General features: G+C 50.5%; 1 protein-coding gene across 1 annotated transcript in view; it reads left to right on the top strand.

The window, feature by feature from the left end:
- TBCD (tubulin folding cofactor D) overlaps window positions 1–9,717 on the top strand; it is a 118,109-nt gene extending 108,392 nt beyond the window's left edge. Inside the window, exons 34-40 of the mRNA XM_044296277.1 lie at window positions 1,659–1,780; window positions 2,137–2,214; window positions 4,115–4,204; window positions 4,430–4,517; window positions 7,650–7,759; window positions 8,418–8,502; window positions 9,520–9,717. Of these exons, the coding sequence (XP_044152212.1) occupies window positions 1,659–1,780; window positions 2,137–2,214; window positions 4,115–4,204; window positions 4,430–4,517; window positions 7,650–7,759; window positions 8,418–8,502; window positions 9,520–9,534 (588 nt within the window). The 3' untranslated portion in view covers window positions 9,535–9,717. The remainder of the gene's footprint in view (window positions 1–1,658; window positions 1,781–2,136; window positions 2,215–4,114; window positions 4,205–4,429; window positions 4,518–7,649; window positions 7,760–8,417; window positions 8,503–9,519) is intronic.
- The last annotated feature ends 3,448 nt before the right edge of the window (window positions 9,718–13,165 follow it).

The raw sequence follows: 13,165 nt of genomic DNA, 5'->3' as shown, positions 1-13,165 counted from the left end.
AGTTACATCCTGTATTATACTCCAGAGCTGCACTCACTATTCTTCTGGTGCAGTCACTGTGTACATACATTACTTATCCTGTACTGATCCTGAGTTACATCCTGTATTATACTCCAGAGCTGTATTCAGAGTTGCCAGTGTCTTCAAGTATTCCATTTGAGACCTCCTCTTACAGCCTGTTTCAGATAAGTGTCACTCCGGGTGTGAGCGCGATTCCCTGTTGAGGACACTGCTCATTTCTCTGGAGCGCACAGCATTGTACTGACTTATAATGCTGTGTGTCTCTGCATGACCCGTATCTACTGAATTATGATGAAATAACCCTGTCAGTATAATTCTGTGGCAGTAAGGTCATGCAGAGACACACAGCATTATAAATCAGTACAATGCTGTGCGCTCCAGAGAAATGAGCAGTGCCCACAACAGGGAATCGCGCTCACACCCGGGGATTTCCGCACAGGACCCGCTCCTCCGGAACCCGTCTCCTCTCCTGACATGTCTGTTTTAGGAACTACTTTCATTCCCTATGTAATAACAATTCTGGTGCATCTATTCTTATGACTGTATGATGTTTTATTCTTGTATTATTCCTGCTAGAAGTTATGACTAAATTACTAGCAGTCTGCAATGAAGGTCCAGCTGGGTGTTACCAGTTTGAGGGCTGTCACTGGCTGCATGGATTGGGTAGTGTCACATTGTGCAGGGACAGCTGGACCTTCATTGCAAACTTCTAGTATTTGATTAATATTTTCTAGCAGGAATAATAGAGGAATGGCGCCAGATACTCATCAGAATAGATGTTTCAGAATTATATTTACTTGGGGATGTAAGTTGTTACTAGAACAGACATGTCAGGAGAGGCGGCAGCTCCTCTTATGGGCGCTAAGAGGGTGCCCTGGGTCTCGCTACCCCGGCTTCAGCACCATGTTCCAGTAGGTTTCCGCTGCTCCTACCGATGGGTATGTCTGAGTGCTGCTGGTGCGGACCACAGTTCTGCTGCTTGGTGTCCTCTACGGCCTCAGATTGGAAAACCAGTGTCCGAAGATGACGTCTGGCCTGGCGGTGTTGAGATGTTTGAGGTTCCTTCTTCTTGCTCCCTACCATTCCTACTGTGACTCTTGATTGATCCTGACCTTGGCTTTGTTCCTGACCTCGCTCCTTGGCCTGCATGGTACATGACTGACAGCATTCTCATCCTGTCACATCCTGACCGCTCCCCCATCAATGACCTTTGGCTATGTCCCTGACGACACATCTGTGTATCAGTGGTTCTGCTTCAATTCCATGGTCATGGTGGGAGCCATGAATCGGGGGTGGGAGTGAAGTCCAGGGGACCCCCTAGATTTTAGCGTCCACACTCCAGTACGTGATCAGAGCCGTGGTATGAAGGAGTGCACTCCGACCTATTGTCTGTCTGTCCAGACCTGGTGGCGTGCTGTGGAGTCTTCATTGCTTTGTGTGGGTCCTGCGTACCCTTGCTGGTCCTGACCCCTGTCTGTGTCCATATTTCCGTCAAGCCCATGGAGAGTGAATATGGCTTGAGGTCTGCAGCCGATCCACAGTGGACGGCTGCCGTGTAGCCTTCACCCTCCTTTAGGTCTTTCTGAACCCTTCTAATATCGGGGTCCCTTGCTGATTTCTGTCCGTCTCCTCTCCAGGTGAGATACTCGGCTCAGAGCCTCTTTGAGTACCTGCGGTCCATCCAGCGTGACACTCAAGCCATGGACACCTTCTCCAAGACACTGCTCCAAGTCTTCAGGGACAACCAGCACAATGACCGGTACGAATTGAATCTTGCAGAGCTTAGTATAGCTCGCCTATCTCAGCTTCTGTAGAACATAAGACACTAAAGCAGGGGTCAGCACGCTGCATCTGTCCAACTACAACTCCCCCAGATGTGAATAGAGCATGCTGAGAGTTGTGGTTGCTGTCCTCTGCACTAAACCTTATTATAAGTGTCTTGCCATAAAGCCTACTCCATCGGTACCTGTCAGAACTCAAGTACCCCTGTCTCTGATAGGAAGCGTCAGAGCTTCAGCTGGCCACAAGGGGCGCTCTTCTATTGCTCTATGGATGCCTGCCGCTACCCCTGCCCCCTGTTATTTCCCCTGTGACTGCTCCTCTCTCTGTATACAGGGTGTCCATCCCTCTGCTGAAGACGTTGGATCAGATGTTGGCCAACAGCTGCTTCGAGCTCTTCACACAGGAAGAAAAGTAAGAACTTGTGTCACACCCCAAGGTATCGTACGGGGCATAGGTCGGGGGAGCGGGGGGGTTGTTGCACTGACTCTGCTTCACCTGATTTCAGGTAGACAGAATTCATTGACATCTTCCTGTATCATGAATACAATGCCAGCATGGCAGTGCAAACTGGTATGCTGGCTGTGAAGTAGAAAACAGCTGGCGGAACGATACAAATCTGGATTAGGGTCCATTCACGGAGCCGCACTACACCCGGCCGGCACCCCATAGAACTGCCTATTCTTGTATTTTTTTATTTTTTTCGGGAGCCACGCTCAGGAAATGCGGATGTGGACAGCACACTGTGTGCTGTCCGAATCTCTTCCGGCCCTATAGGGAATGAATGGGTCCGGATTCGTTCCACAACGTTGCAGAACAAATTCGGACCCATTTTTACGGACGTGTGAATGGACCCTTACAGTGTGGAGTTATGGTACTCTGCGTCTGTGAATAGCTGGGTGGCCGCACCTATAGGTGGTCTAAAGGGGGCTTGGGCTGGTGGCCAGTGGGTCTCTGGAGTAGGGTGTCCCGTCCATGTCCAGTTGCCCCTTGCTAATGGTAGAGTAGTTGTCAGATTTAGTACTACCTTATTTACAGGCTGAGCCCCCCCCCCCATTATAATACACAGGAAGGGAGCCCTGCAGATAACAACATGGCCGGAAGACCCCCTCACCCCAGAAGTCACATGGACCCCAAAGGTTACAGGCCCTTAATGTGGGGAGGGGGGCACCATGGATCTTATAGGCCTTCAGTGTGGGGAGGAGGGGACCATGGACCTCATAGGCCTCAAGGTGGGGAGGGGGCACCATGGACCTCATAGGCCTTCAATGTGGGGAGGGGGGCACCATGGACCTTGTAGGCCTTCAGTGTGGGGCGGGGGCACCATGGACCTCATAGGCCTTCAATGTGGGGAGGGGGCACCATGGACCTCATAGGCCTTCAATGTGGGGAGGGGGCACCATGGACCTCATAGGCATTCAATGTGGTGAGGGGGCACCATGGACCTCATAGGCCTTCAATGTGGGTAGGGGGCACCATGGACCTTATAGGCCTTCAGTGTGGGGAGGGGGCACCATGGACCTTGTAGGCCTTCAGTGTGGGGAGGGGGCACCATGGACCTCATAGGCCTTCAATGTGGGGAGGGGGCACCATGGACCTCATAGGCCTTCAATGTGGGGAGGGGGCACCATGGACCTTATAGGCCTTCAGTGTGGGGAGGGGGCACCATGGACCTTATAGGCCTTCAGTGTTGGGAGGGAGGGGGCACCATGGACCTCATAGGCCTTCAATGTGGGGAGGGGGCACCATGGACCTCATAGGCCTCAAGGTGGGGAGGGGGCACCATGGACCTCATAGGCCTTCAATGTGGGGAGTGTTCACCATGGACCTCATAGGCCCTCAATGTGGGGAGGTGGGCACTAACTGGTGCAGTCTCTATATGGGTGACCACCTAGAGCTCATCATCCTTTCATAAAGTAGTAGAACTGCCTGTATATCCACCCATGAATAAGGAAGATCGGGATGAGCGGTGCTATCTGCTGGTTAGTCTAGGAGAGATTTGTGGCTCTCGCAGAGTATTGTCTACACTGGTACATTGTTACAAAACCTCAGCTGTGTGAGCAGGACGTGGTAAGGGCAGGTATTTATTCTCTAAATCGGTGATCTCCAACCTGTGAATCTCCAGCTGTTGCAGAACTACAACTCCCATCATGGCTTGATAGCCACAGTCTAGTTGCAATTTTGGAACAACTGGAAAATATCAGGATGGAGAACATTATTCCTGCTGTAAGTGCCCATTTTGTGTTGCTGTCCTGACAGTGGCAGGATATGCTGGGAGTTGTAGTTGGTAACCCGGTGCTTTTGTCTCCCGCAGTCACCCGTTTGCCTCTGAATTACTTGCACTTTGTAAAGAGGAGATTAAGAGGTCCAAGGACATCCAGAAGCTGCGATCCAGCACGGCCGTGTGAGTCTGCCTCTGTTATCAGCCTCTTCAGTCTGGGAGCGGCTGAAGGTGTGAGATGATGGGTGCAGTCATCCTCCGCACCTCATTCTGGCTTATTTACATTCCCTTGGCCCTGGCACGCGGGCAGTGGTTGCCCTGGCCCTGCCGGCGCGCGGGCAGTGACACGGCAGCCTTTCTAGGTGCATGGGTTGTGCCCACTTGAATTAATCTTCCTTTTCTCCGCAGGTTCTGCGGTCTGATCCAGTTCCCTGGAGAGATCCGAAAGAAGGTTTTATTTCACCTGCTTCTCATGGTGTGCCATCCGTTCCCCGTGGTAAGTGACGGCCTCGTCGTTCTAGATGTTGAGGAACTATAACCCCCAGCACGCCTTGGCAGCCTGCAGACCCTGGATTATGAAGGAGGACTCAAGGATTTAGTCAGCAGTGATATGATGTCACCTGCAGGGGGCGCACCCATTTCAGAGCTGAGCCAGGAACACTCGGGTCACACGTGGAGGTGCTGCAGAGCTGCGCTCCCTTCATTCTACTGTGACATGTTCTGCAGCTTCCCAACAGACTTTTCCTCTTCCTTTTCTGAATCTCTGCTTGCTGTCAGTGAATGTAGGGCTGAAACAATTACTCAATTTAGGCTACTTTTGGCACTGACCTCCGACAGGCTGTTTCGTCGGGTGAACAGCCTGTCGGATCCGTCCTGCCACTAGTGACCGTGTGCCCCCGGACTGCCGCTCCGTCCCCATTTACTATAATGGGGACGGAGTTCCGGCGAGGCACGGCGAGAGGCTGCTGGAATAAATGTTGGACATGTCGTCGTTTTTATTCCGGCAGCCTCTCGCCGGAACTCCGCCCCCGCCCCCATTATAGTCAGTGGGTACAGAGCGGCAGTCCGGAGGCACGCGGTCACTACAGGCTGTTCACCCGACGGAAACTGTGAAAGTAGCCTTAATCAAGTAATTTGACACAAAAAAAATCCTCTATGCTAATTTTTTGGCATCGAGGATTCGTTTGTGTCATGTGACCACAGAGCGGGAGTGAAGCGATTGCTATTACCTCCTGCTGGCAGAGTTCAGGTACTGCACCTCTCATATAGTGATGTTACAGGTTTTAGTTATTTATTGCACACACACCTGTATTACAGCAGCTCCTCCTGCTGGCAGAGTTCAGGTACTGCACCTCTCATATAGTGATGTTACAGGCTTTAGTTATTTATTGCACACACACCTGTATTACAGCTCCTCCTGCTGGCAGAGTTCAGGTACTGCACCTCTCATATAGTGATGTTACAGGCTTTAGTTATTTATTGCACACACCTGTATTACAGCTCCTCCTGCTGGCAGAGTTCAGGTACTGCACCTCTCATATAGTGATGTTACAGGCTTTAGTTATTTATTGCACACACACCTGTATTACAGCGCCTCCTGCTGGCAGAGTTCAGGTACTGCACCTCTCATAGTGATGTTACAGGCTTTAGTTATTTATTGCACACACACCTGTATTACAGCAGCTCCTCCTGCTGGCAGAGTTCAGGTACTGCACCTCTCATATAGTGATGTTACAGGCTTTAGTTATTTATTGCACACACCTGTATTACAGCTCCTCCTGCTGGCAGAGTTCAGGTACTGCACCTCTCATTTAGTGATGTTACAGGCTTTAGTTATTTATTGCACACACACCTGTATTACAGCTCCTCCTGGTGGCAGAGTTCAGGTACTGCACCTCTCATAGTGATGTTACAGGCTTTAGTTATTTATTGCACACACACCTGTATTACAGCTCCTCCTGCTGGCAGAGTTCAGGTACTGCACCTCTCGTATAGTGATGTTACAGGCTTTAGTTATTTATTGCACACACACCTGTATTACAGCTCCTCCTGCTGGCAGTGTTCAGGTACTGCACCTCTCATTTAGTGATGTTACAGGCTGTAGTTATTTATTGCGCACACACACACACCTGTATTACAGCAGCTCCTCCTGCTGGCAGAGTTCAGGTACTGCACCTCTCATATAGTGATGTTACAGGCTGTAGTTATTTATTGCACACACCTGTATTACAGCTCCTCCTGCTGGCAGAGTTCAGGTACTGCACCTCTCATATAGTGATGTTACAGGCTTTAGTTATTTATTGCACACACACCTGTATTACAGCTCCTCCTGCTGGCAGAGTTCAGGTACTGCACCTCTCCTATAGTGATGTTACAGGCTTTAGTTATTTATTGCACACACACCTGTATTACAGCTCCTCCTGCTGGCAGTGTTCAGGTACTGCACCTCTCATATAGTGATGTTACAGGCTTTAGTTATTTATTGCACACACACCTGTATTACAGCTCCTCCTGCTGGCAGAGTTCAGGTACTGCACCTCTCATATAGTGATGTTACAGGCTTTAGTTATTTATTGCACACACGTGTATTACAGCTCCTCCTGCTGGCAGAGTTCAGGTACTGCACCTCTCATATAGTGATGTTACAGGCTTTAGTTATTTATTGCACACACCTGTATTACAGCTCCTCCTGCTGGCAGAGTTCAGGTACTGCACCTCTCATATAGTGATGTTACAGGCTGTAGTTATTTATTGCACACACACCTGTATTACAGCTCCTCCTGCTGGCAGAGTTCAGGTACTGCACCTCTCATATAGTGATGTTACAGGCTTTAGTTATTTATTGCACACACACCTGTATTACAGCTCCTCCTGCTGGCAGAGTTCAGGTACTGCACCTCTCATTTAGTGATGTTACAGGCTGTAGTTATTTATTGCACACACACCTGTATTACAGCAGCTCCTCCTGCTGGCAGTGTTAAGGTACTGCACCTCTCATATAGTGATGTTACAGGCTTTAGTTATTTATTGCACACACCTGTATTACAGCTCCTCCTGCTGGCAGAGTTCAGGTACTGCACCTCTCATAGTGATGTTACAGGCTTTAGTTATTTATTGCACACACATCTGTATTACAGCTCCTCCTGCTGGCAGAGTTCAGGTACTGCACCTCTCGTATAGTGATGTTACAGGCTTTAGTTATTTATTGCACACACACCTGTATTACAGCTCCTCCTGCTGGCAGAGTTCAGGTACTGCACCTCTCATATAGTGATGTTACAGGCTGTAGTTATTTATTGCGCACACACACACACCTGTATTACAGCAGCTCCTCCTGCTGGCAGTGTTCAGGTACTGCACCTCTCATTTAGTGATGTTACAGGCTGTAGTTATTTATTGCACACACCTGTATTACAGCTCCTCCTGCTGCCAGAGTTCAGGTACTGCACCTCTCATAGTGATGTTACAGGCTTTAGTTATTTATTGCACACACACCTGTATTACAGCTCCTCCTGCTGGCAGAGTTCAGGTACTGCACCTCTCATAGTGATGTTACAGGCTGTAGTTATTTATTGCACACACACGTGTATGCACCCATATATGATACCGGTTTGTCACGTCCCGGCAGGTGAGAAAATCCACTGCCAATGACGTGTATGAAATGCTGATTACATACGATGACGTCATAGATCCAGAGGTCCTGGATGAAGTGATGACCGTGCTGAGCGACACCAGCTGGTGAGTACCGAGCAACGTGTTAATTAATATGTATGATCAGGAGAGCCCGGTGGCAGGGGTCATTCATATACAGCAAGCAGAGGAGCCTAACAGCCAGAAATACCCCCTGCGAGAGCAGTTCCCTTTGGGGGGAGGTAATGGCGGAAACATTTAGCGCCTCTGGTGTGATACAGGATATTAGATACAGGTCGCGGGGGCGGTATCACCAGCCACCTGTCTGATCAGGAGCGGGACCACACAGCACCACGCATTTCACATCTCTGTAACAATGGATGTAACACCCATACACTTCACGGCTGAGGGTTTGTTACAGTTGTATCCAGTCAGCTGTGATATGAACTGACTCCTGAGCAATCCTTTTTACCTGCCCTGATACATTGTACCAAACTACTGGGACAGGAGACAGATTTCTGCTGCTCATGCGTTTAGTTCACAGTTGTCTAGTCTGGATCCAACTGTACCAAACCCTCAGCTGTGAGAAGTATTGTGTATAGTAGGAGGATACACAGTACGTAAGCCTTTCCATGTGTTTCTGATCTGGCCTTTAATTGGCAGAAATGACCAGGACAGCGAACACTTACATACAGGTCACCTACCTCCCATATACTGTTCTGTACTGATAGTACCTGTGTTTAACCCTGCGTCTTCCTCTGTGCAGGGATACTGACCTGACGTACGTCCGTGAGCAACGCAACCTCCTGTGTGACCTGCTGAAGGTGCCTAAACCCACCCTGCTGTCCAAGGTAAGAGGAGCCGGACCCCCAGGATCCACAGCTGTACGTGTGTCAGGCCTGAGGAGAGCAGGGGTTAATAATCCAGCGTCCTGCCAGGAAAGTATCTGGGAGACCCTCGCAGACCCCCGTAGCAGTGACAGTGTGTGACCTTACCCATGTCTCAGTATTTTGCTTCTCTGAATGGATTTACACCCAGACGTTGCATGCTCCTCAAGACCTAATACAGCTGAGGGTTTGTTACAGTTGCATCCCGTCTAGACATTCACCTGGGAAGTCAATACAGCTGCCTAGTTCAAGACAGTGTATCAGTCCAGGAGGTTACCTGACGGAGGATTGTCTAGACTGGATACAGGGGACCTTCAGCCAAGAGAAGTATTCGGTCTGTAAAGGTGCCTAAAATAATATGTTCCTATTCACTGACCGCAAGCAGAGGTAATGAAAATGAAGAGCAGTTGACAGAAATGATATTGAAAAGTTGCAGAACTGTTGATGATACGGATTACACTTAGACATAAAAGTTGACGACAAGGGAGGTCGCATTCACCCAACCATATCCGCCAAATACGTATGCGCATGTGCATCCCGCACTTTCCACGGGCGCCGCTTATTCTTCTAGAATAGGACACGTTCTTTAATTTGTGTCCCAGCTGCATGGATAGAAATGAATGGGTCCGGGTGCAGTACATCAAAAATGCGGACCGGACCGAAAATACGGTGGTGTGCGTGCACCGTAAACCTGTATACACTGAGAGCCCCCAGAATTGTCACTAGAGCTCAGATCATTAAAGGGGTGCACATGGAAATCAGGAATGCCCCCCCCCCACACACACACACACACAGTTAATGTCTGTTAAAGGGGCTAGCCGTAGCGGCGTGTCCTCTATGCCTGCAGTCGCCCTCTATCACATTTCCCGGACTGCTGCTTGTTCCCTGTGGATCCCCTCAGGCACCAGATACCACCATGACGCCTGCAGTACACATGGAATAATCTGTGATATTAACAGTATATACGTCCTTGACCCGCAGGCTTCACAACCCTGACAACTCGGAAGAAACTGCGAGTAGATGGAAGGATGTTTACAAGAAATGTCGGCGCTGCCTGTGGGGACCTGATGAAGGAGTCGTCAGCGCAGTCCTGCTTGTGGCCAGCAGGTGGCACTGTACGCTCATCGTGTCTGCTCTGTACATCACATGACTAAATGTAATAAAAACCTGCTTGTCGTATTGCTGGGAATTACTACCACAACACAGGGGCACGGGGCTGGGCATGCTGGGATGTGTAGTTCTAGGGAGGATGTAGAGACTGTCTACTAACAGACATGGCAACTGGTAACATCATTCATCTAGTGCAGGGGTGGAGAACCTCCGGTCTCGGGGCCACATTCGGCCCGCGGCATCATTTCATGTGGCCCCAGGCTCCCTGCTAGAGGATATAGTCTAAATGGTAATGACCGCTTGCATTGTGGAAGCACTGGCTGTACTTGCCTTCCCTGGTCTTCTGGCCCCACGTACAGTGTCAGGACGTATTGCAGGTAGGCGCGCACTATGACCTGACGCTGTGCGCCATCAGGTCACAGTACAGTGTGGTGGGAAGACGACCAGGGAGGGTGAGTGAATCTGCCGAGTGGCAGCGCCGTACGGAGCTAGAGAGGCAAGTGATTTGAGGTCTGATCTGAGGCTAATGGATTCTGGGGAGGGTCTGATGGGGGCCGATCTGAGGTAGGGCTGAGGGGTCTGATAGGAGGCTGATCTGCGGCTGATGGATGGTTGGGGGGTCTGATCTGAGGCTAATGGATGCTGGGGAGGGTCTGATGGGGGCCGATCGGAGGCTGAGGTAGGGCTGAGGGGTCTGATAGGAGGCTGATCTGCGGCTGATGGATGGTTGGGGTGTCTGATCTGAGGCTAATGGATGCTGGGGAGGGTCTGATGGGGCCGATCTGAGGTTGGGCTGAGGGGTCTGATAGGAGGCTGATCTGCGGCTGATGGATGGTTGGGGGGTCTGATCTGAGGCTAATGGATGCTGGGGAGGGTCTGATGGGGGCCGATCGGAGGCTGAGGGGTCTGATAGGAGGCTGATCTGCGGCTGATGGATGGTTGGGAGGTCTGATCTGAGGCTAATGGATGCTGGGGAGGGTCTGATGGGGGCTGATCTGAGGTAGGGCTGAGGGGTCTGATAGGAGGCTGATCTGCGGCTGATGGATGGTTGGGAGGTCTGATCTGAGGCTAATGGATGCTGGGGAGGGTCTGATGGGGGCCGATCTGAGGTAGGGCTGAGGGGTCTGATAGGAGGCTGATCTGCGGCTGATGGATGGTTGGGGGGTCTGATCTGAGGCTAATGGATCCTGGGGAGGGTCTGATGGGGGCCGATCGGAGGCTGAGGGGTCTGATAGGAGGCTGATCTGCGGCTGATGGATGGTTGGGGGGTCTGATCTGAGGCTAATGGATGCTGGGGAGGGTCTGATGGGGGCCGATCGGAGGCTGAGGTAGGGCTGAGGGGTCTGATAGGAGGCTGATCTGCGGCTGATGGATGGTTGGGGGGTCTGATCTGAGGCTAATGGATGCTGGGGAGGGTCTGATGGGGGCCGATCGGAGGCTGAGGTAGGGCTGAGGGGTCTGATAGGAGGCTGATCTGTGGCTGATGGATGGTTGGGGGGTCTGATCTGAGGCTAATGGATGCTGGGGAGGGTCTGATGGGGGCTGATCTGAGGTAGGGCTGAGGGGTCTGATAGGAGGCTGATCTGTGGCTGATGGATGGTTGGGGGGTCTGATCTGAGGCTAATGGATGCTGGGGAGGGTCTGATGGGGGCTGATCTGAGGTAGGGCTGAGGGGTCTGATAGGAGGCTGATCTGCGGCTGATGGATGGTTGGGGGGTCTGATCTGAGGCTAATGGATGCTGGGGAGGGTCTGATGGGGGCCGATCGGAGGCTGAGGTAGGGCTGAGGGGTCTGATAGGAGGCTGATCTGCGGCTGATGGATTGTTGGGGGGGTCTGATGAGGACTGATCTGAGGCTGTGGGGAGGCTGAGAAAGGGACAAATGCAGGGACCGTTACGAAGAAAGAGGCAGGCAGAGTGGTAGCTGGATGGACCCCTCTCTGGACCCCCTGGGATGAGCTTGGCTGTCATTAATGCCAAACCAAGAACTGAATACATAACCTTCTGACTGCTATGTTTGGTCAAAATGGCGCCTGTACTATATGTAATCTATATGGTGCCGGTGCCATTTTGTGCTGCAAGAATACAGCGCTCTGGATTTTTCTAAATTGAAGCCCAATTTCTGTATCTTACCCCTGAGTCAGTTATATGTTTGATCAATTATAGCAGTCACGTTTTTAATGAGTAACTAAACTTTTGTATTCATTTTTGTTAGCCTGTCCCAAATACCCTAATTACAGTTTTTGTTATATAGTTTATGATTTTTAGTTTTTACTCCCCCACCCCACACTTTTCCCTCTGCGCTTAAAATCCACTTCTGTGTACACTGCTGAGACCTCTTATCAATGGAGTACCGACAGGAGCGCGCATTGCTGCTCCGGCCCGTGCCCCCCGGAGGTTTACTAACGCCTGGCATAGCGCATCGGTACCCTGTACTATGCCCGGATTAGCTGAGCGGAGCATTTCCTGCCTTCTCCGCTATGCTAAGAGCTGACATGCCGCTCCACTCAGCTAATCCTGGCATAGTACAGGGTACCGATGCGCTATGCCAGGCGTTAGTAAACCTCTGGGGGGCAGGAGCAGCAATGTCTGCGCTGCAGCCCCCTTGATAAACTGTAGACTGAGCAGTCAGCGGTGTACAGTTTCGGGAGGCAAAAGTGTAATAAAAATACAAAATACATTAATAAAGTATATGACAAAAACTGTTATTAGGGATGTGTTCACAAAACAATCATACAAAAGTTTAGTTACCTTTTTAAGTTAAGAATTTTTTGTACGGCTCGCGAACAATGTTACAAATAACCAAACGGCCCTCGGCAGCAAAAAGGTTCCCCCCACCTGATCTAGTGCGAGGAGGACTGTGGGGCTGCAGTCCCTCATGGAACACTGCAGAAATTCCTCCCCATGTGACTTATACCTGCTTTAGCGCCTCCAGACCGAACTTCACTTTTTTGTTTTGAATCTTCAGCATTTTCAGATGTTCTGTTTACTGTCAGTGAATGGAAACATCCTTGTTCACATCGAGAAGGTGAGCTCCTAAACATCCCTAACACTTTGGGGACAGGACACAGTTTCAGCCTCTGGCAGGAAACAACAGTTTCTATTCAAAGACGGCAAACAGGTCTTGAAAATGGGAAAGGTTTAAAAAACACAAATTACACTAGAAAGTTGCATCCGTTTTCATTATACGAGGATTACAGAAGTGATCTAGGCCTTCTACTCGATGGCCTATCCTTAGGACTGATCGGCAGGATGAAGGGGTCACTGCGCGGAAGCATCGACGCCCCTCATTGTATAGCCGGGCTCAGAGCGTTCACATGGATGTGCCCGATACTGCAGCTCAGCATCTTCAGTATTGGCTTAGGGAGTAAACGTGCATTTGCCCACTCACTGACAGCAAGCAGAGAGATAGAAAATAGAGTACCATAATCAAAACAAAGCAGCTTAGACAGCTGCAGGAACGTCCAGCTAGTCTGCGTGATGCCCCATTCATTGAAAAGACATTTGCGGCTCATGCA

Source organism: Bufo gargarizans, chromosome 6 (genome assembly GCF_014858855.1).
Source record: "Bufo gargarizans isolate SCDJY-AF-19 chromosome 6, ASM1485885v1, whole genome shotgun sequence".
Taxonomy (NCBI): Eukaryota; Metazoa; Chordata; class Amphibia; order Anura; family Bufonidae; genus Bufo; species Bufo gargarizans.
This window is presented reverse-complemented; position numbering and strand designations above follow the sequence as displayed.